The following is a 23160-nucleotide window of genomic DNA, read 5'->3' as shown; positions in this document are numbered from 1 at the left end:
GGTGGGCGCGCGGCCCCGCGCTCGGCGCCCACGTGCGCTCACCCCGGCAGCGGGGGCGCGCGGGGCGGCCGGGTTCTTCCCACCCCCTTCTGCCCCTGGCCTTTACCTCCCCCGCCGCCCCGCGCGCCAATCGCGCGCGCGCTGGGACCCCGCCCCGCACCTGGGACCCCTCAGCCTTCTAGAAGCCCCAGGTGGGGGGCATCTCTGCCCCCGCGACGGGAGGCGGGGAGAGCCCTCACCTGGCCCCGGGTAGGGCTGCGGGTACGTGGGGGGAGCTCCGAGCCGGCGCCAGCGGCGCAGAGAGGGCGGGGATACCACGGTAGGAGACCTGGGTTCTAATCCCCATTAGTCATTGTTCTCCTGCGCCCGTTTCCCTTCTCCGTGAAGTTAGGAGGATTCCCTTTACACAAGGATTAAAGGCGAGCGTGTGCTCTCTGCACGTTTCACACACAAACGGGAGAACTGCGAGCAGGATGCCCTGTTTCAAAACTTGCGTACCTACCCTCCTGAGAGGAGGCTTTCTCTCAAGACAGTCCGGATCTAGTCCCAGCCTTCTCGAACCGGCTTGGTGGTTTGGGGCCGAAGGCTCCGCGTGAGAACTGTAGACCACGAAGGCCTTTCTTGACCCTGGTTCTTCTACTGCCAAGACCTTTTCGTGGAACGTATCCTGAGCACCTTTCTCAACGAATCCACTCCACCTGCGCTCCACCACGAAGGCTCACCCAGTTCTTTGGGGCCCAGCCTCTATAGGGGCCTAACAGAACAAGGTCACGGCAGTGGCCCCAAACCAAGCACCAAGACCCCTCCCTCAATCTTAGTTTGCAGCCCCAATCTGTGGTGTAGGGTCATTTTTGAAAGCAATTGGTCCAGTCCACTGTGGACAGATACTTCACTGGGCCCCTCCTAGTTCCTGCTTCAATAGAACAGGTAGCTTCCCACTGACCTCTGGTTGGGCACGACAGGTGGAACAGCTTGGGAGCCAGGAGCAGAAGTGGGTCCGGCTGCCCCGCCTATACTAGCAAGAAAGTTAACAACCGATTCTAACCTGGGGCTTAAATACCTCCCTGTCATGACCCCCTCCCCGATCCTTGTGGGAATGTGCACGTTTTCATTTGTATTTATTTATTTTTTGGCTGCATCCTGGGGCTTGCAGGATCTTAGTTCCCTGACCAGGGATCGAACCTGGGCCCTGTGAGTGAAAGCGCAAAGTCCTAACCACTGGAGCACCAGGGAATTCCCAATGTGGATGTTTTTAGATGGGGGCAAATCCCATGAGGAATCTCGGTGCCACGGGCTATCTTAGACAGTGTTAGGACAGGTGAGAGACTCGTATAACCTTGGAGATGACCAGGACTTACGCTACCATCTCTCACTGGCTTGGGTACATCTCAGAGTTGTTTAAAAAAGAGGAAGTGGTGGTGGTGCTGTGTGAGTGGGATGCTAAGGTAACAGTCCATATCAAGTCTTAGAAGCCACAGAGAGGACCTAACACCTGGATGGTTTGTGCGGAAGGTGGACAGGCTCTGTGTCAATTCATGGCAATTTCTTCCCAGGCCCTAGACTTCTGGTTCTAAAGGATGAAATGAAGCTGCTCCCTCCTTTTAAGGAGTACAGCCCTAAATAAGTGTGATCAGAAGAGTTAGCTAGTTCTGGTGGTGATACAGGTGGCGCCACACATCAATGCACAGGCCAACTAACTGATAAAATTTTTTATTTCACTTTTGAGTTTTTACACTTTTCCTGATCATTCCGTGTAAGGTGGAAACTAGAACTGTTTAAAAGACATACACAAATCGAGTACATCAATAACCGGGGTTTTTTCTTTTTTGCTATACTATTTTCACAACCACAGGTGTGCTTGCTAGGCAATATAACCATCACAGAAGCAAACGTGAGGCAGAATACTGGTGAGGAAAAACAAAGCGAGAGAGAGCTACCAGATACACAGACAGGCTCGTTCCACATCCACTACTGCGTTTTCAGCTAGAAAGGAGAGGGATTTTTTTTTCTTTTTTTTTCCTTTTGGTTTGTTTGAAATCAGTGCATGAATGTTTCTCATTTCAGCAGATGGACAAACAGATGGACACTACGGCTATGGGGAATGTTCAGGGGAGAGGGGGGGATACTGTGAGACTGGTAGGCCTGGCTATTCCCAACTCTCCCCATCGCAGTGTTCACGCAACCTCCCTGCATTACAGGGTCTTGTTGAAACGTGTCTGTGAACTCGACAGGATGGGTACACTTGGGAGAGCTGGTGACAGGTGCTAACAAGCATCATCAGGGCTGGCTGCAATGTAAGGAGAAACCATGGATAGTTACAAATACTTTTTTGAGTCAGATCTTGGTGTGACTGAAGAGCAACCACCGTTCTGAGAACCGGAAGAAGACAGGGCTGAGATGCGGGAAGCTCTTTTCAACTCTCTGAAGCAAGGCTGGCTCACCGAAGTGCTCATCAACATCCCTCACCCCCTCCAGGTCCCCTGTCCCTGCTCGTCTAGTACTAAACAGTGAGCAAAAGGCAAAGAGAATGCACAAAGAAAACAATGTAAGGAAGCTGAAGGACAGAAATTGAGAGAGAGAAGAGAAAACCGAAGTCAATAGTCAAAAAGGACAGTGGGAAAGAATGTTTAGATTTCAAAATTTTAAAGCCCCGAGCCAGGAAGAACCTCAAGACTGAGTACTTACTCCTCAAGTGAAAGGCGGTCTCTGCAGAACATTATTCTTAAAGATGTTACCCAGGAAACAGATAAGGCCATTCATAAGATACACGGCTTTTTTTTTTCCTTCTTGAGCTCGTGGTTACAGGGAAAACAGATTCCACTATGGAAGCACAAGTTGCCAATCAGTAACATGCTGCTGTAGGAAAGGGGCTGGAATCACGTGTGGCCTGTGAGCACTGGACCTCTGCATGGTGTCCTAAGCCAGGTATCTGCCACCAAGAATGTTAATTTCTGGCTTCGACTACCCTCAGAGGAAGACACTGCGGCCATCCGCAGTCATGAACCTTTGAGTGGCAACAGCCCCAACGCGTCAAGTGTCTACAAGCCCTGAACAGAACAGGCAGAATCACTGTGAATTACCATGAAACTCGAATGCCAAACTAGAGGTGTCTCACTCCAAGTCCCAGTGTCACAATATAATCTCTATAACTTTCTGTACAACTTTACAATGGAACTGTGTTTCACTGACTGTTTTGAATTGAATTAAACTTTCCAAAAAGTTACACATAATTCAGGTCTATTTTGTTTTCTACCAGTAAGAGTTCTGCTAAGTTACAAAACCCCATAATCACAGTGTTCAGTTTTTTTAAAAAAATTAAACACACAGTAATCCTGTCAATGTTCATCAAAATCAAAACTTCAGAATGCCGTGGCATTTATGTGACCAATCTGAGTGTTAGATACAAATACCAGCTGCTTATCCCATGGACCATTTTTGCTAGGCTGAGGCTGTGAAAAACTGAAAGTCGACGTACGATTCTTTTTTTTTTTTTTATCGCACAAAGGGATATACGTGGAGGGTACAGAGTGACACTGAAGAGATCACAAAGCACGACAGACATTAGTTCTCTCCCTCCCCAGCATCTCCTTCATCTCCCTGGTTTTCCGACGTCCACAGCTGCAAAAGAAAAACAGAGCTATAAACAAAGTAGGGCTACTAAAAGCTTCCTCAGGGAGGTGGCCCAGTGTGTATCATCTCATCTCATTCAACTGTTTAAAATTCTTCCTATATTACTGCAGACAGTGACGGCAAAGGTCAAAACTTCAGTAGGCATTTATAACCAATTAAAAAACTTAACTACACTTACAGGGTACAAATCCCCTCTTGAGTCTTAGGCAAGAGTGAATTACGAGGTAGAGGAATGGGAATAAGCTATAAGCCCTCCAGAAGCACTCATGGAACCAGCAGTACTTACAGTGAGGTTGTCCCTAAGCAACTGCATGATCAGGGTGCTGTCTTTGTAGGACTCCTCATTCAGTGTGTCCAATTCAGCAATCGCTTCGTCAAATGCCTAAAACAAAGAGCCTTCAGCAAAGAAGTCACAGGTTCCTTGGAACTAGTTTAGCCCAATGTTCTTCTGCTAACATTCTGCTATCATTTCTCTTTCTGTACAGTACTTTGGGGGAACCTAGGTCCTTGTTACCTTGTTTGCTAGTTATGTCAGCAAACACATGATGCTGGTTTACCAAGCGTCAACCAAAAATGGCAAAAATTCCTAGATATGACCTTTACCTATTAAGTCAACAGGTGTTACTATTAACCCAGCCCACTCATTCTAAGCAAACACATGATTTTTCAATTACCGAAGACGTTTCTAGTAATCTGCCCTTTTTCTTTAAGCTGAAACTCAAAAGGTCTGGATACAAGGGATAAATGGGGAACAGAAGTTCACACCACTAAATCTGATTCAATTAAGCGATGGAACTTTGAGCGTTCGTTTCACACATTTTTACCAACTAAAAAATTTTAAAAGAGTGTGCATATTGAAAGACTACAAAAATATGTAGAAAAGGCGGCTGGGTTACCAAAAGAAGACAGGATGTAAATTCAGTTAACAAAGAAAACAAGATCTGATTTCCTTCCTTTACAAGCCATAACCTCCAGTCTTGGTACAAGGATGACAATGTACAATACAGTGGAGGCCTACAGTCCAAAGCGTGACAAAAACAACAAACTACCTTCTCCCTGGATTGTCCACAACCACCCCCAGCCCCAAGAGTAATCAAACAACACAAACAAAAATCAGCAGAAGGCACTGAGAAGTCAAGCAGCAATAGGTGTGTATTTATTCCATAAAAGATATATACTCCACCCCCAGAAAAATCTTCACAAAAGTCCAAGAAAATGAGTTATGTTCAGGTAATTAAAAAAGGTACCAAAAAGCACAAGCAGTTTTACTATGATCAGAAACCACAGAGGGCACAACAATGTAAAACAACTATGCCCCAATAAAAAATAAATAATTTAAATTAAAAAAAAAAATTCTGCCAAAAAAAAAAAAAGAGAAACCACAGAGGGTCTTTCTCACCGTTTTTGCGAGGCTGCAAGCCTTTTCAGGAGAGTTTAGAATCTCATAGTAAAAGACGGAGAAGTTAAGCGCCAGGCCCAGTCGAATTGGGTGTGTAGGCTGCATTTCTTTCTTACTAATTTCAAATGCTTCCTGGTAAGCCTGCTGGGAGTTTGACACAGTGGCTATAAGAAAGATAGAAAATATGAAAGGTTGGGTCTTTCACAGGTTGCATCGTATGCTGGATCCACTATCAAATTATTTCACCAAACTGGGCTGGAGCACACGCGCTATCAAACGAGGGTCAGCGTCTCTACCATTCGATTAACAATCCTTTGTTAAATGTGTACTCTAATCCAAGTGCCATATTGAATGCTTTGAGGAAAAACAAAGACCATGATGACAAAGTCTACAAAAGCAGTTAGGAAATACAGAAATAACCCTGAACAAGATAGAACATGGAAAACAATGAGCTCTGATGGAAAAATCATGGACTTCAGAATCAGACTCAAAGCTGGAATCCCCAACTCTTATTCATTAAGTGTGTGGTTTGGACTAAGTGAAAACCTCTGTAAGCCTTGGTTTCCTTATCAGAAAAAAAGGACAGACTCCCACCTACACTCCTAGCGTTGTGTGAGGGATAAATGAGACACACAGGAGGCACTTAATAAGGCATAGCTATAATTGTCACCACTACACTAATGCATGTATATGACAAGAGAAATGCATCTCTATTTACTATGATGGTTTCGTTCTACCAAACATTTTAAAGTTTCACCTCGAAAAGAGAGCTACCAAATAATCCTTAAAATAAAGATCTCTTTAAATGCACTACTGCACCACACTTTTAATGCCCCCCATACGTGCCCCTTAGATACAGCTGTCAACTCCCATGACCCTGTTTAACACTGGTCAGCACAATGCCGTGGTCCTTTAAATTCTGACTACAAACAAAGCAAAAACTTCAAATTATTATGAAGACTGGCTCCATTACTGGTCAAATTTCTTAAAAAACAAAAAAGTTACTTACTTTGTTTATTGTCTCCAGATGCCACCTCAGAAAGATATCTAAAATAATCGCCTTTCATTTTCAAGTAGAACACCTTACTTTCTGGTTGTGTAGCATTGGGAATAAGGTATTTGTCCAACAGCTCCTACAAAGTGATTCACATTCTGTTAAGCATCTGGAAATATTACTTACAAGACGTTAAAACTATGTTTGAGATTCAAGATACACACTACCACTTCTAAATAAAAGATTGAAAAAAATCATAATTTTCATCCAGAGGTTTTAAATAGTTTTTAGCCCAGGTCATAACAGATGCCAGTACTTGTCTATTAAAAATCACTTTGACCGTCCATAAGGGGTTGATTAAAGTATAGCCATACAATGGAATGCTACGTAGGCATTTGGAAAGGTTCTCCAAAAGAAGTCTGGGGTGGGGGGTGGGGGGGAGGAAGCAGATAATAAAAACCATGTGACTCCTATTTTAATATTAAAATAGATATGTGTACATGCACGGAAATACCTAAGGGAAAAGTCTGGAAGAATATTTATCAAGATGTTAATAATGGTTCTCTAGGTGGTAGAATTAGAAGTGATTTTTTATTTTCTTATTTATACTCTTCTGCCCTGTGCTTTTTTTAAAAAAAAACCATGAACTTGTATTAATTCTGTAATTAGAGAAAAAAAAAAAAACTTTCCATTTTGGGAGAAAAAAACGTGATAGTAGGGCAAACCTGCCAAGAACTAAGTTTCGAATTGATCGGACCTGGGTAGAAATCCCTCCTCTGCTGCTTACTATCTGTATGACCCTGGACAAACGACCTAATCGCCCTGAGCCTCAGTTTCTTCAGCTACACACAGGGAAGCATTAGCCACCTCCCAGCGTACTTATGAGGATAAATGAGCCAATGTTCACCAAGTACTTAACACGCCGCCTGGCACGCAGTAAGCACTCCAAAAGTAGCTAATACTATTATTAATAATAAATTCCTTTAAACATTTATGCTTACAACAAAAGCAGTTCTGAAGGAGTCCAAGCTTCGTATACAGAGCAATATTTTCGAAGAGTTGTTTTAGAATGTGGCATCCTGAAAAACTGGTTAAGAGGCAGTAAGTACCATGCTTTTCTTCACATTCTTTCAGATGCTCATAAAAGCTGGTCTACAGTTCAGGAATTAGGGAACTTTCTTGCCTTTGGAATGCATGCCATACTTCATGTGAATACCAGATGTACCTAACATTCAGGAATTAGTGCACCGTTAACAAACCCCCAAATTACCAACAGGCAACAAATTTAGCCATGACACTCTTACACCACGACTCTAACAAAAAGAGCAGCTCAATGCAAAAGCTTAGTTGTAAGGGGATTTAATCAATCAAAGTGAGAAGATGCAGGGGGCAGTAGTCGTTTTAATATTCCTTGCAGACAGACAGGGTGTAACTCCTTATGGGTTAGGGATGAGTACTGCCTGGAGGCTGACAAGCTTTGTACTGGTTTTCAAAAGAAAGGTGTCAAGGGCAGTAACTCGGAGAGGCAGCCAGCAGGGGAGGAGGTAGATCCACAAGTGTGAATTCCTTTTCCCTTCAAAGCAGCCCTCACTGTTCATTTTTACCTGATTTCACCTGGAAGAAAAAGAAAGTTCCCAGTGGGCTCAGGATGTGAGGGAAAGACAATATGATCATGATTTGCTCTAGGATATGCACCCCTCCCATCCAACCCCAGATCGTGGCTCAAGGGAAAGCAGTTAGGAATCAGTCGTCTGACTAAGGCTTATATAAAACACCAGAGAGGAGAATCCCCAAACCACTTCTGATTGGCCTTCGGAGTGCAGGCCCGAACTGATGGACACGGCTACCTTTCAGACAAAAACTGGACTCCACGCTGTGCAGGGACTGGGGAGGGGCTAAAAGGCAGGTCGGCTTTCTGCTCCTCTCTCCCCTGCTGGAGATGGCACTGCCATCAGACTTATACAGAGAATAGCCTCTCTGTGGCTGCATCTATCAAAAATCCTGCCTCTCTGGCCTCAACTTCTAAAGAAAAGATGGAGGGATGCTGACCAAATGTACCTGTTTTTCAGAGGTCTTTGGAAGGGAGAGGAAAATACTCCATAAGAGACGAGCAACCTCTGATCAGGTAAGAGGTAAGAAAAAAATCACATCGTATGCTTAAAACTTAGCTGCAGATGGTTTGCAGCTTCCCAGTGTATTCAGACACCTTTCTCTCATGAGCTGTTTGAGAGTTCGCATTCGTACATGAAATGAATACTATTAGAAATCGTTGTTTAGAACAGGAACACCGGCCTCTTACCAGAACATCGTTGCAGATGTCCTGCAGCTCTGCCTCGATCTTCTCACGATACTCTTTGCCCATCTGCTGCTTCTTCTCGTTCCTCTCTGTTTTCTGTTCGATGCTGGAGATGACACGCCAGGAAGAACGACGGGCACCGACCACATTCTTGTAGGCAACAGACAGCAGGTTTCTCTCCTCGTTGGAGAGCTCGTGCCCCTGCTCTGTGACTGCCTTCATGGCCGCAGCCATGTCATCGTAGCGCTCCGCCTGCTCGGCGAGTTTGGCTTTCTGTACCAGCTCACTTTTATCCATGGTCATTCCCTAGAACAAGAGCAAGAGAAAAAGAGAGAGAAAGCGAATGTCAGGCTTTGGGGTCCAGGAAATGCACGCGTGAATCTTCTTCCAACCCATCTGGAAGGAAACATACCTAAATGGGAAGCATCTACTTCCAAATGCCCTCAGTAATATCGAGCATGAACGCCTGCAGGGTTAGGTACTTTGCTATCGTCTTTTTTACTATTTTGGTCAATTTTCCCAACAGTCCTACAGGGCAGATATGTTCACAACAATCCTGCCCCCTCCTGTGAGGTGAAGAAATGGAGGTTCAGAGGAGGCAAGTGGTGTGCCCAGGGCTAGGAGGTGGTAGAGAGCCAAAACTCAAACTCAAGTCTCTGTCTCTCGAGTTGTTTTCTTCCACTTTCCTAATCTGCCTCCTCAATGCACAGAGACGGCTTAATTCTTTAGAATCTTATGTTAAATATATGTCCTTTTCTTCTTTCAAGAATTACCTGGTTTTGCTGTTTTTCCCCGAAGTATGTGGAAAAACACCTGAAGTGGGACGACTGTTTCAATGTTAAAGCAAAAGGTATGACTTTCAGTGTTATATTTGGCAGTGCCCATGAAGCAGCAGGTACCTAAAAAATAGGAGCCGTTTTTATCACATCTTCTGCAATGCACTAAATCTGTTACAAGGACACACTGTCCACGAGAGCACAGACTTGAGGCAGGCAGATTTGGCTCTACCTAGCACCAGCTCTGCTACTTACAAAGTGGCATGACCTTGGTCAAATCACTCAGCCTCCGAGAGCTTCCGTTTCCTAACTGGAGAATAAGAATATTCCCAACTCTCCAAGGGCCACTGTGAGGCGCAAATGACCTCACCTATGTGAAGGCACTGTGAAAAGTCTAGATGTTATATACAAATATCAAGCACTAACTCTCTACGTGGTACAGGTTGCAGGAGATACGGGTGTATTCACCAAGACGCACAGCAACAGAAATGCAAACCATAATTGAGTTTGCACAAGTTCTCCTGAAACAGACAAAAATCTTAGTGATTTCAGTTTATCATTTTATCAAACCCTCTATACACCAATCAGTGAATACCTCTTAAACAATTCACCTCATCTTAGTCAATTCCCCACTATAATAATCACCATTAATAGAGTGCAATAATTTTTGGATAACACGTAGCTAAAAAATTATTTATTAACCAATAAGAGTTAGTTTTATGAACTGTTGGTTTAAATTTCAATTGTACATCCACCTGTGCCACAGTGTAAAAATACACTAATATCTTAAGGTGTAAAAAGATAAAATACTACTTTAAAGAGTGGTAAGAATATCAATATTTTTAAAACAAATTCTCTTATCACTTTATACATTGTATCACAATTTAAGACTGTGGGGGAAAAAAAAAAAAGACTGTGGCTTTGCCTCAAGTCATTTCTGTATTTTCAAGGGAGAAATTCTACAGACAGGACCCTACCACAAAAAAAAGTTTTATTAGATGGAGGACGATTTTAAGATACACCCTAAATCCAGACAATCCATAAAGAGTTGGTTCTCTAGTTCAGAACTGTGAGTTTTCTTCCCACAACTTATTATCTCAATCACATTCAGAGCTGTGTCCTGTGTAAGGCTCGCTGACTCTGACCTTACACTCTGAAGCAGATCTCACCTTGATCCGTCTGACTTCACCCACATCACCAGAATGAGACTACAACAGAGAGAATAATCCATCCACTCTCCTACATTTCCCAGCAACCCTTCTGCACTTCGGAGGGGTCATACAGTTAGTTCTGTCCAATGAAACATAAGCATAAATGACGCTACTTCCAGGTGTTGAAACTGCAAGAAACCACGTGAGGCCCTCTTCTCTCACGGCAGCCATGCGATCTAGATGGTGCTGTCACGGAACAGCAGTTTCTGTAGCCCGAGTCTGTGAATGACCATGCAGTACAGAGAGACCCCTGCAGGCCCGCACTGGACGTGCAACGTGAAGCCACTGAGGTGTGGGGGCTGCTTGTTACCACACACAACACAACCTAGTCCTACTCTAATACAAAGTCCATCGCAAATACACTATTCATCCTCTTAAAATTATATACTTCCTCCATACGTCTAACTTTCTCAATCGTAACATCTTTCTGATCAGGATACTATCTCCATCTTTAAACAACCCTACTTTATGATCCCTAAAAGTGAGAGGCAGAGGGAAGCCAACTTTCAACGAACTTTAGAAGTTTTCCAGTTTGCAGACTAATTCAGAGTTAGAAGTCACCTAGTGGCCCACTCCAAAGTACAGAAACAGCACCTGTGCAACTCTACCCAGGAAAGATTCCAATTAATAAAAGTCCTGGTCAAAGCCAATTCAACGCTAAGCTATCCCACGCAGTATTACAAAAGAGTAATAGAGAAATGCAATTAGCACTGCCTAAGGGATGCCATGAAACTCTTTGGCTCTACCAGGCCCCTCAACTAAGGTCCCCTCAACCCCCCGACTTCTCTTCCCAAACATTAAAAGTTAAATCATCTCTCCCCCAAGAATCCTGACGACTCCTTGGGAACTCCCAAATGTACACGCCCTATTTCTCAAAATAAAATGTGGCCTTTCTCGTTTGGGGCCAACTATTTCAGGCTTCTTTGGGATCACTGCAAGAGCTCTTGGAGACTGAGAACCATGATGATATGGTAAAACTGAATGCATGCCTTAAAGAATGTAGTCATCTATTTAAAAAAATTTAAACACACACACACATACCCAACAACTTACAACAAACAAAATCCATAGCTAAATGTCCTGATGCCTACTGCTTACATAACTCTTGACTTATATAACATGGATTTTGAAGCAGCTAGACCAATTTCAACAGGAAATGGGTTACACAACACCCAGCGTTTGGAGGAAGGCAGCAGACAAGGGAGAAATGAAATTGTTCCTATTTCTACATCCCTAATAAACCTCCCATCCATCATCTTTCCCTAGTCCCACTGCTTTCAGCCTCTCGTTACCTTTAACCTTCACATCTGCTCTCAGACCCATTTTAAAGTTCTGATCAAGTCACGTCCTGCTCAAAATCCTTTACAGTCCCTACTACTGACAGGAGAGTCAGATTTCCTCCCCTGTCAGTGAAGGTTTTCCAAGCTATCTCCCCAGGCTTCTCCCAAAATGGTTTTCTTACACGTGCTTCTCCGTCTCTGTGTCTGTGCTCACCAAGCCATCCCTCTGCCTGGAATGTCCTTTCCCGTTTATTCTGCATATAAAATTCTTCAGAGCACGGCTCAGATGGCATCCCCTCTATGAAACCTTTCTTAGGCCGCTTAACCTAAGCTGTCGAATCAGACAGCCACTGGCCACATGTTAAAACGGAAACGTCTCGGATATACGGAGTTAATTTTTTTGTCGGGGGGCGGGGGGCCCACACTGCGCAGCTTGCGGGATTCTAGCTCCCCAACCAGGGATCAAACCTGGGCCACGCGGTGAAAGCGCCGCGTCCCAACCACTGGACCGCCAGGGAAATCCCTGGAGTTAAGTTTTTTTAATTTCGAAAATTGATTTCATCCTTTCCCCCCATTTTTAAAATGCAGTTACCAGATAATTTTAAATTACGTGGGACTCTCATCCTGGGTCTATTGGACAGCACCGCTCTGAGGTGAAAATATTCTCACAGAGCACTGCATCTATACTTCTCTTAATGTCTCAGCGCATTTCTTCAGCACTACAATTACCTGTCTGTATCGCGTACGCCCCTTCCCACACCATCAACTCCTTTAGGGCACACCCCCCGCAGCACCTCGCACAGAACTGGCACGAACGAATTCTCGCTGAATGAGCAAGCAGATCCTAAAGCTGCAAATTTGGTAGAGTTCTGTCTCTTCTCAAATAATTCAAAGCGCCTATTCTTCACAAGCACATTACGTCCTCATTACATCCATACCTCACTCCATGTACCTCTGCATCTGATTTCAAAATTACCCTTAGTCATACCCGGACTCTTACTCAGCAACTTCGGATGACTCTCTTTTGGCTACTCCACCCAATCTAAACTCTTACCTGGCTTGCCAAGTCCTTCATAATTCGGCTCCTCTGTTCCTATTAGGCTTTCGCATCCACTGTTCTCCAACATGTACCTTTCTTGCAGGCTGGACATCACCGAATACCCTTAATCATCATGCTTAAACGTGTCTGAAATTACTTCAGTAGTTCCCTTCATCTAGAAAGCCCCCCGTTTACTCCCTGCCTATGTAAACTCTATCCATCCGTCTAGGGCTAGAAAGCCTTCCTTGAATATTCCAGCCCCCACTGATCTACCCTGCCCACGAATCCAAACACACTCGTAGCCTCTTACACAGTCCAGGCTTCTCTAGGCCTCCGTTCTATATGTTCTATGGTCCAAGTAATGAGTGGTATACCACTTACAAACAGTGTTACATGTTATGTCCCCAAAGGAAAGCTTCACATTCGTTTCTCATCGAATGCCTAAAACTTTGCCAAGTATAAAACTAATACTCAAGTAAGTATCTGTGAATTTTTTCAGCAGGTCATTACTGGGAGGCTACCTGTATGTGGTGTGGCAAGAGGCCTGTGTATAAGCGCAGAGGCTGCCACTACACAGCCGTGTGAGCTCGGTCGATCTCAGTCTTCCAACCTCTGAAGTGGAGGCAACAGCAGCTACCTCAGGAGAGGTGCTCTGAAGATGAGGTGCAGGGAATCAAAGGATAATAAATGTGGAAATCTTTTTTAAAAAGTGCATAGTGCACAACAAGTTGGAAGTACTGTTATTCCTCTCATAGTACCTACACATCACTGTTTTAGCCCATAAATGTGAGCTTGGAATTAAGAAAAAAAGGAAGACAACCCATGAGAAGGAAAAACAAGTCTAATCTTATACAGGAAGCGAATATGTTACGATGTAATATTCCTGATAAGACTCCACCCCTCAACGTCCTGAAGAATGGACACACTTGTTAACTGTAACACTTTCTTTTATAAATTTATTTATTTATTTATGGCTGCACTGGGTCTTCCTTGCCGCGCGGGCTTTCTCTAGTTGCAGCGAGCGGGGGCTACTCTTCATTGCGGTGCGCGGGCTTCTCATTGCGGTGGCTTCTCGTTACGGAGCACGGGCTCTAGGCGCGCGGGCTTCAGCAGTTGTGGCTCGCAGGCTCTAGGCGCGCAGGCTCAGAAGTTGTGTCGCACGGGCTTAGCTGCTCCGCGGCATGTGGGATCTTCTCGGACCAGGGCTCGAACCTGTGTCCCCTGCATTGGCAGGCGGATTCTTAACCATGGCGCCACCAGGGAAGTCCCAACTGTAACACTTTCATTCATTAGTTCCTGATTTCATTAAGAGGTGCCAAGTAGTGATGGTTTATAATCAGGGCCTACTTTTCTCCTGAGACTTTTGAACTGAGGACCCACCAAGAAAAACACTGGCAAGAGGGCCTTCATTTGCTCCTAAAAAGCCTTAAAAGGCTACAGTCTCCTCATCAGGCTTGGCACTAACGGCACAGAGTCAAAATACCAGAGGGGACAAATGTATGACAGGCCACAAGAGGTCTAACCCTGCGGTAGACCAAGAGATTTCCCAGATCAGGAAGATGCTGACATGCTCTCAAGCACAGGCGTCTATCTCTCAGTCACTGCAGGCAGCACTTCAGAGGACTGGGGAGCCTTTGCTGATTAAACTGGCAACTGCTTAGTGGAGAATGGGAAACCGTCTAAACATCCAACAGCGGAGTGGCTGAAAAGATACAGCTGGCACAAGATTACGTGGCCATCAAAAGAAGGGATTTAATGTCTTAGAAAGATCTGTTAGAGGTATGGAGCGGCGGGAGCTGCACAACAGGCTTCCATTTCTGTAAAATATCCCCTAAAGAACGTTATGAGGAATAATTCTAAAGCTGCCCATGAAATAACAGGATTTCCCTCAAGTAAATGAAACCCTAAGTCAGACAGTGAATGCTAAAACACAAGTATATACGAACCAACCTAGCCCCGCTATCTCAACCCTTTGCTTGAGGGATATTTTTCTAGCTCAGGGCAGAATCCTGAGAGGTCATTTCCCAGTGGCCAGAAGGAGACATCCAAGGATAAGAAGGGACAAAAATTAAAATAAAAATGACTATCCACTGCTAATCCATATTTTAAAAAAGCACTGCAAAGGACCTTATGAAATGTGGCCTTGAGAAGTATTAACTTTCAGCTATGTTTTGTTTTCAAGGAAAAGAACATGCTCAATTCTAAAATACTGAGCTTTAATTGAGTTTAATAATTTGCTAGAAATTTAAAACGAGGATTCCATTATCAGGTGTCAGGATTACTGAAGCTCCAGCATGAAACCCGTATGACTGGGACCTGTTTTTAGGAAAGCCCTACATACAACAAATCTGGGCTTCTAAAGAGAAATTAGGTAATTTTTAAAATAATGTCTCCAAATCTCAGTTTCCTCAAATGTTAAAAGGAAACATTAATAGCTATCAAATAAGATGATATACATAAAATGCCTAGACAGTACTGGTCAAAGTAAAGGCTTAATAAATAGGCATATATTCTCACTCTTAAGCTACATCGCAAAAATACAATGTATATAATTTAATGTGTGTTGAAATAACTGCAAATGAAAAAACTACCAGTATTTCCAAGAACTCTCTTTTGGAGTTCAGAATAGCATGGTCCTCCCCTCAGAGAGCTGAAACTCTCAGGGTAGGAACATGAGAAGGGAGGGCAGACATATTTAAAGATTATAAAGCTTCCCCTTGAAGAAGCAACCAGGTAGAATTCAAAGGAGGAGGTTTAGTTTCAAAGGGGCTGGTTCCTGACTGGTTTTATGGGTTGGAGGGGTTCTGTGTAGGACAGAAAATGGGGGCTCCAGGAAGGGACAAGAAATACAGATGTATGAATAAAGTGCATGTATGTTTTTTTAGATGAAAAAGAAATCACAGGCCAAAGTAGATGAGGAACTGAGAAGAGTTAAGAATCTGGAGAGAGGAAACTGACAGGAGCGCCTTAAAAATCTAGGCTAAGGGTGGGAGGGAGGGAGACACAAGAGGGAAGAGATATGGGAACATATGTATATGTATAACTGATTCACTGTGTTATAAAGCAGGAACTAACACACCATTGTAAAGCAATTGTACTCCAATAAAGATATTAAAAAAAGAAAAATCTAGGCTAAAAAGTTCCATGGGGTAAGGAACTGACAGTAAATCCTGAAGAGCATTCACGGACAGACCGCCCCAGACACAGCACCCACAGCACCGTCAAGTCAAAGTTACAGTCCTGGAGTCACTCTGCTGAAGGAAAAGCAGATGCCAAACTACTGTGGGAGGGACTGAGAGAGTCAGTGGGGCCAGGTGTCTAGTGGGTGTTACCAAGAAAAAATGAAGTACTCCTGGCTCTCAAAGAATTTTAATACTCAGTGAAAAACACCGCTCTAAAAACGGGTCTGTGTGCCATTCTACACACAGAGTCCTTTAATAAATTTAATTCTATTCACATGCTTGCAGGCTCTTTGTTAGAAAATGAAACACAGCATGTCTAAAATACAAAGGCAATAGCTCTGATATCGTGCCAACACTGAATTGTGGAGGGAAACATCACTTCTGCTTCAAAATCCCTTCCTTCTTTCATATCAATTGTTGAATATCATTGTTAATTATGTCCAATTAGCCAGAATTAAACCTGAAACAATGGAGGTGTTAAGTGATATGCCCAAGGTCATACAATGTGAATCAATAGCAGACATGACAATAAATTGACCTCTTGGCTTGAAGTGATCAATGGAACAGAATAAAAAATTAAAATATGCTAATTCTGATTCATAAAGATAATCCAATTGGTCAACCTTGTGAATAAGTTCAAAGGCTTTGGGCCCACCAACATAATGGAACCCAGTCCAATTTACCAGTACTACACACCAACTCCATACATTACCTGATCTCTTGCGAGTCTCAGTTTTCTCACGCATTAAAATAGGCAAATCTACCTAAGAGGGTTCTTGTAAGGAGTAAAATAGATCACGATGCAAAACATTTAGCACAGTCTCTGCACACGGTAAGCACTAAAATGGCAGCTACAGTACATTCCACACAGAAGTCTACAAACGGTCAGCCAGTGAAGGGACACTTACTACACACCTCATTTCTTTTCAACCCAGATGGCTTTCCCTAAGACTTTTAAAAGGAAGGCACATGTTAACTTACATATGCCTATTTCTAAAGTAGCACTGATCAGAATTTAGTGTAAATGTCTTTGTTGGCTCCCACATTGGATTGTGAGCTTAAGGTAGGAACCCAAACTTCTATCTTTGGGCACCCAACATGTAGCACAATGCCTGCCACACCGAATGTGAAACTACCTGATCAACTGATGCAGGTTTTTAAAGTGAAGTAAGGCTGCTGTTTCCTATGTGGCCAGAGGGAAGCAGACCACTTCTGACCTATAAAATACAGACTATATTTAAACTCTGTCTTAGACTACTCTTTGAAAAAAGCCATCTCAGCTCCAGTCAGGAGACAACACTATGCTCTCTGACCAATCGTTTCTCAGGTACCCATTGTTATATCTATAGGTTCAAACCGAGTTTCAAAAAGCCCTTGAACTCCTCTATTCAAAAGGCCAACCAATTAGTTATACAAAAAGCCACACCAGCGTATTGGTTTAGTAAATAACAACAAAATACCCATCATTTATGGTCTGCCTAAATGTGCAAAAAGTTAGGGGTTTATATCAACTCCTTTAATCATAAGTGTCCTAAGGGGCAGGTGTCATTGTCCCAATAACCTGTTACACAGGTATATTTGGTACACGCTCTTTCCTCTGTGCAGCACCGCCTCCTAAAGGTCAATATGATTCTTAATGATTACTTAAGGAAAAGAGAGAATGAACACTTTTTTGAAGAACCATACTAAGTTATTACAGTCAGGTTTGAGAATTAGACTTAATTTATCTAGCTTTACAAATCAAAATAAAATTAGTTTAAAACGGCATATGTCAAAAACTCATCAGACTGTCAAACAAGCTTTAAGGTGAGCTTTGTGGGCAAACAATAACAATGGCCGGGGCTCATATCAACTTTATTGTCTCCTCCAATCTCTGCTCTGGTCAAGGCCATTCAGAAATAACTTTTATTGTTGGGTCTCTTAGGGAAAACAATGAAATAAACTAACCAGTACAGGAAAAAACTTACACAATAGAGGGCTGGCCAGATTATTTTAAAGTCACCTTACCAACCTACAGTCTGCTGGATATGCCTTGATCTGAAGGCCATCAATCAATTTCATCTCATTGTAAGTATCAGAAACATATAATTATGCTTATGTTAGAAGATCTTTTAGCAGAGAAAGAGGAAAGATGATTGGCTTTTAGCATACACATGACAAAACAGAAAGTACTTTCATCCGTTTTTCCTCCCTAAATTAAGTAGTCCCTTTAGAAAAATCCCCTCAGAATCCAGCTCTGTTAGTTTCTCCATAATGACACAGAGAAGACTAGGATCTATTCATGTAGAGACCAAGATGGTTTTAAAGCTTAAAAATTGCTATTATGGACTTCCCTGGTGGTGCAGTGGTTAAGAGTCCGCCTGCCAATGCAGGGGACACGGGTTCGAGCCCTGGTCCGGGAAGATTCCCACATGCCGCGGAGCGACTAAGCCCGTGTGCCACAGCTACTGAGCCTGTATGCCTAGAGTTCACGCTCTGCAACAAGAGAAGCCACCTCAATGAGAAGCCCGCACACCACAAGGAAGAGTAGCCCCCGCTCACCACAACTAGAGAAAGCCCGCATGCAACGAGGACCAAACACAGCCAAAAATAAATAAATAAATAAATTAAAAAAAAAAAAAAAAATTGCTATTATACAACTAATTTCTTGCCTCCTAGCTAGTGTGAGTTGCGGTCACCTGTCCTTAGAAAAATGTAGGAACCTAGAACTTAAATTCCCTTTACAAGTAAATTTTAATTCATTCTCTATGGTACCCTCATTTAAGGAAAACTGCTTAGTTTAATGCCACTGAAATAGTGGATAGCATAATAGGACATTTTAATTTAGAATTCTTTCTCTACTTACGTAGATATAGATACTTGGTCCTGACCAAATTCTACTAGAACCTAGGATTGGATAAATCAGTGTGCCACAAAGCAGCTGATGAATTTTCTCCCTAGTATGAAGCAAATACTAGAAAAACTGGGTTTTTCACAAGCGTGCTTCCTAATGCACACCAGCAGTATCCTCCCTGTATGCCAGGATAAATATACTACCGCCCCCCAAGAAACTACACTATATCTATTTCCAAAAATAGCTAAAATTCCTGTCCAAACACATTTACTTGAATAAGATACAGGTAAAGAAAAATTAACTACTAGATGGTATTCACATGAAGAATATATAGAAATCTATCATTAGAGCCAGACTGCCTGGGTTTGATTCCTGGCTCCAGCACTTACCCAGTGCCGGGTGTGTGTATGCCCCCAGGAAAATTATTTAACTTCTCTGTGCCTCAGTTTCCTCAACTGTAAAATGGGGCTAGCAGTACTTACCTATCATTGGCTGTTATGAAGGCTCAGTTAATATGTGTAAAGTGCTTAGAACAAAGCCTGGCACATACAAATGGTAGCTGTTATTATTACAGCTTGATGCTACCTCATCAGTTGATGAATAAATCATATGGAAGGACTTTGTATGTGCCTATGCTCTATAGCATATATGCATATGTCTTATGTATATATATATATATGTATATTCAGGAATGTAGTCAAGCAACATTTATTAAACATCTGGTATATCTCACACCCTTATTTTAATTATTGAGTTTGTCACAATAATACATCAAAGACTATTACCATTTGCATTGATCAGATGAGAAAATGGGCTCAGAAAGACTGAAGATGCTCTACACAAAACTGTTCCAGAAAAATGTATCGTTTTTTGAAAGCAACATGTATACAAAGTAGAATGCAACCAAGGGGGGAAAAAGCCCTTAACAGTGAACTCTGTGATGAAAACACAAAACCGAAAGCTTATATTTAACAATTTACAGTCTGTAAAAAGGTCTCTTGACAACTCTGGAGACGGAGAAACCAGGAGCCAGAGATTAAGCAGCACACTGAAGACCACATAACTATAAAATGCTGCAGGCAAGAGTGGAATCAAACTTATCTGACTCCAAGTCCAGTGCACTTTCTGCTTCTATATCCACAGCCAAATGGGTAAAATGCACTTTTTGCAGTGGCCCAAACCTCTGGAGACTCTGCCTCCAGAACTAGCATTAGGGGAATGTGCTCAGCCTGGTTTTGTGGAGGCTGCTTCCCTGATCCACAGAGCTCCGGTTCTAAAATGGCTCCAACGTAACACAAGCACGGCATGATGGGAAATGTACAGAAGATTATAGGGTAGGAGCTGTACTCCAGGGGCTGATAGGCCGTAAATATTTGCTACTGATGAAAGAGGAGATTCAACCTGGAAACCAGGTGTGTGGTCTAGGTCAGATCATCTCATTTCTCATAAGGACTTCATCTGTAACATGGGTGAATGGTTTCTCATCTCATTGAAAGGAGAGGCTTGGGAAATAATTCAGCAGTTGCTACTGGTTTATAAGCATTCCACTGTGAAGATCACCTGTAAAATTCTAACTTGGGTCCAATAAAACTGACAGGTTTTACCCTCACCATGTGTGCTAAGGACACAGATCCTAGAAAAACGAGGGTTCCGGCAACTGATATATTCCTAAATAAGAAACGGGGTGCCCTAGAAGCAGTCAAGAAGGAAATGACTGAGAATCATTAACACATATAAATTTCTAACATGAAAAGGCAAAAAGCTGAGTACCCATGTGTCTAGTTCTATAAACTGCGTATGTGTGTGGTTTTATACGAACAATTGAGACAGAGTGAGAAATGCAGAAAATTTTTCATATTCTCCCAAGTGCTTCATCTTTCTGTTTTGGCTCCTGTGGCCGCCAGATTTTATATGTTCATAACAACATCTTGCCAGATTCTGTCTCTCACACAGGGCAAGCAAAATCAGAACCTGATGCTATGTAGCCTTACCAAAGGGAAAAGCAGTGACGACAAGGGCAAGAGACAGGAATTTTTACAGAAAGGTTGGCGAACTGTCTTACCAATACTGCCACCTTTGAAAACCCCATTACACGTGAGTTCTCCATTTGCAGTAGACAAAGATGTACTACTCATCTTGTGCAGAAAAGGGGCCTAATCACTCCCACCCCTTCGCCACCACCAGGGAGGCCACCAGGAAAATTTCAGTCCTAAAAACGTGCTAACACACAGTATGGGGGAATTTGGGGCGAGGACACAAAAGACTCTGGCATTAAATGACGGTAAATACCGTGGGAAAATATTCCGATTCTCAGCTTCCGACATTTTTTTTCCTGGGGATCGCGCCTGACTCAATAACCAGTTCCAACAAATGCATTTTCTTGATGCAAACCTCAACCCTGTGCCTCCCAGGGAATCTCGGGTCCTGCCAGGCTCCCAAACCAGCGAACGATGATGAAATGGCTTTACTGCAAAGTGGGAGGGGGTTTTCCCTCTGCTCTCTCCCAAGGTTAAACCCCTTACCCATCCAGAGGGAGTCCAGCAGGGGCATTGGGGATCGAGAGCTCGCCCGCATTTGGTTACATTTTCATTTGTGGAAACCGGAAAGCGAGGAGCAGGGGTGACAGGGCTGAAAGGGTCGGTTCTGGCTGCTCAAGGCGCAGGGAGGGGTCGCGCGGGGATCGAAGCTGGGTAGTGAGGGAGGTCGGGGGTCCGCGGCTCGATGTCCCTTCCAGCCCGGTACGGTGCCGCACCCCGCCCGCCGGGCGGGGACGCAGGCGGCGAGGGCGACCCGGGCCTCTCCCAGAACGAAGGGCCCGGCCCCGGAAACAGGGAGGGGCCGCGGCGAGGCCGATCCCGCGTCGCAAGCGGCCGCACGGGGCCGAGGAGGCCGCGCGCCGCCGCCCCGAGGGCTCACCCGCGGGGTCGACCTCGTCGCCACCGCCGCGGGTGGTGGGGGAGCTTTGGGCTCGGGCCCCCGGGGGCCCCAGGCGGACACCGCGCTGCACTCACCGTGGGAGGACTGCAGGGGGGCAAAGACGCTTGCGAGCGGAGCGAAGGAGCGGTGACCGCTTCCTTCCCAAGTCCACTCCTCCGGCGGCGGCTGCAGTGGCGGCGGCGGCAGCAGCTACCCCGGCTCCGGAATCGGCGGCGGCGGCGGCGGCGGTGGCGGCGGCGGCTCCACTTCCGCTCCGGTCACCACTTCCGCTCTGGCCCGAGCCCCGCCCCTGCGCCGCCTCCTCATTGGGCGAGCGGCGCACGGGGTTGCCCCGGCCGCCCTAGAGGGGCGCCGACCGAGGGAGGAGGAAGGAGAGCTGAGAGCTGGGATGCTGCGGCCGGGGGAGGGCGGGGGTCAGGGCCGGGAGCAAGGAGGAGGCGGGCGTAGGGGGACGGAAATGGGGGCGGGGAGCGGAAAGAGAAGGTGGAAGGAGTGGAGGCGGAGCTGAGGGGGAATCTAGAAAGGGGACGTGTGGGAACGAGGGAGACGGGGCGAGGTTTGGGGTTCGGCGGGCCTGAGGCTTAGGCTTGGAACTCGCCTGGGTCATGCTCAGAGTCTCCGAGGTCATCGGTTCCCACCGCACCCAAAAAGTAATCTTCACGAGGTCGGAGGTTGAAGTCAGTCCCCTTTTGCTGTGTACTTTGGGAATACTGGATTTAGGGAAGGACAGACATTGCTCATCCCTAAATTTTCGCTTAGCCCTCCCTTCAGTCCTTCAAGGTACTGATCATTTCCTCCTTTTGTGGACTGAGGAGGCCGGTAATCGGACCGGCGAAGGCCTTTTCTTGGAAGCCAGTGTGTGTGATCTCTTAATTGAATACCCCTCCCCAGGATCTTAGAGGAAAGCTTAAGGAAAGGAACCAGGTCTCCACGGGCCCCCCCACTCCTGTGACTGCTCTTCCCAAGGCAGTTTTTCAAAATGCCTCACCTCTACTCCTTCCCTTTCATTCATTCTTTTCAGCAGATATTTATTAAGCAGGCTTTATGTTTAGTGCTGGAGACACAAGACAGACAGGGCCCTGCTGTCTTGGAGTTTACAGCCTGGTAGGAGATAAAGTAAATGGCCTTTGTCAATTCTCCTTTACCTTTACTTAGCTTATTGATGACTTCTAACACATCACCCCAGCCTCAGTCCTGCTCCCATCAACTGCCAAAGTGATCTTTGAAAAACCCCATTCTGATTGTGTCCTTTTGCTTAAATCCTTTGGTGATTACTCAGACCTAGAAGACAATTGATAAGCTCCTTGAGTGCGACAATCAAGGTTCTCCAGAAGCTGCCCTTATCCTTCAGCTTCTCCCTGCTAGTTGTTCCCCAACACAAACCCCCAGTTCAACTGGATGATTCCTTATCCTCCCAGTATGCCAGCTTTCAGTCTTTCTAAATCTTTTGTGTTAGTTGCCAACATTTTTTAAAGACTGAGAGATTTCTTTGTGAACAAATTTGCGGTCTGTGCCTTGTCTGGCAACACTGTGTCCACATTTCTGTGTGGCAATTGGTTGAAACCAAGGAATGGCTGCCCACT

General features: G+C 44.5%; 1 protein-coding gene across 1 annotated transcript; it reads right to left on the bottom strand.

Annotated features, from left to right (window-relative positions):
• Nucleotides 1-2019: 2019 nt before the first annotated feature.
• Nucleotides 2020-21853, bottom strand: YWHAB (tyrosine 3-monooxygenase/tryptophan 5-monooxygenase activation protein beta). The gene is made up of 6 exons (XM_065893361.1): nt 21652-21853; nt 8323-8625; nt 6039-6162; nt 5030-5193; nt 3917-4012; nt 2020-3618 (listed from the first exon to the last, which is right to left on the bottom strand). The coding sequence occupies exons 2-6, from the start codon at nt 8620-8622 to the stop codon at nt 3562-3564; spliced, it is 741 nt and encodes a 246-aa protein (XP_065749433.1). The 5' UTR covers nt 8623-8625; nt 21652-21853; the 3' UTR covers nt 2020-3561.
• Nucleotides 21854-23160: the final 1307 nt, after the last annotated feature.

Source organism: Phocoena phocoena, chromosome 15 (genome assembly GCF_963924675.1).
Source record: "Phocoena phocoena chromosome 15, mPhoPho1.1, whole genome shotgun sequence".
NCBI lineage: Eukaryota > Metazoa > Chordata > Mammalia > Artiodactyla > Phocoenidae > Phocoena > Phocoena phocoena.
The sequence above is the reverse complement of the archived record's forward strand: the minus strand, read 5'-3'. Positions and strand labels throughout refer to the sequence as shown.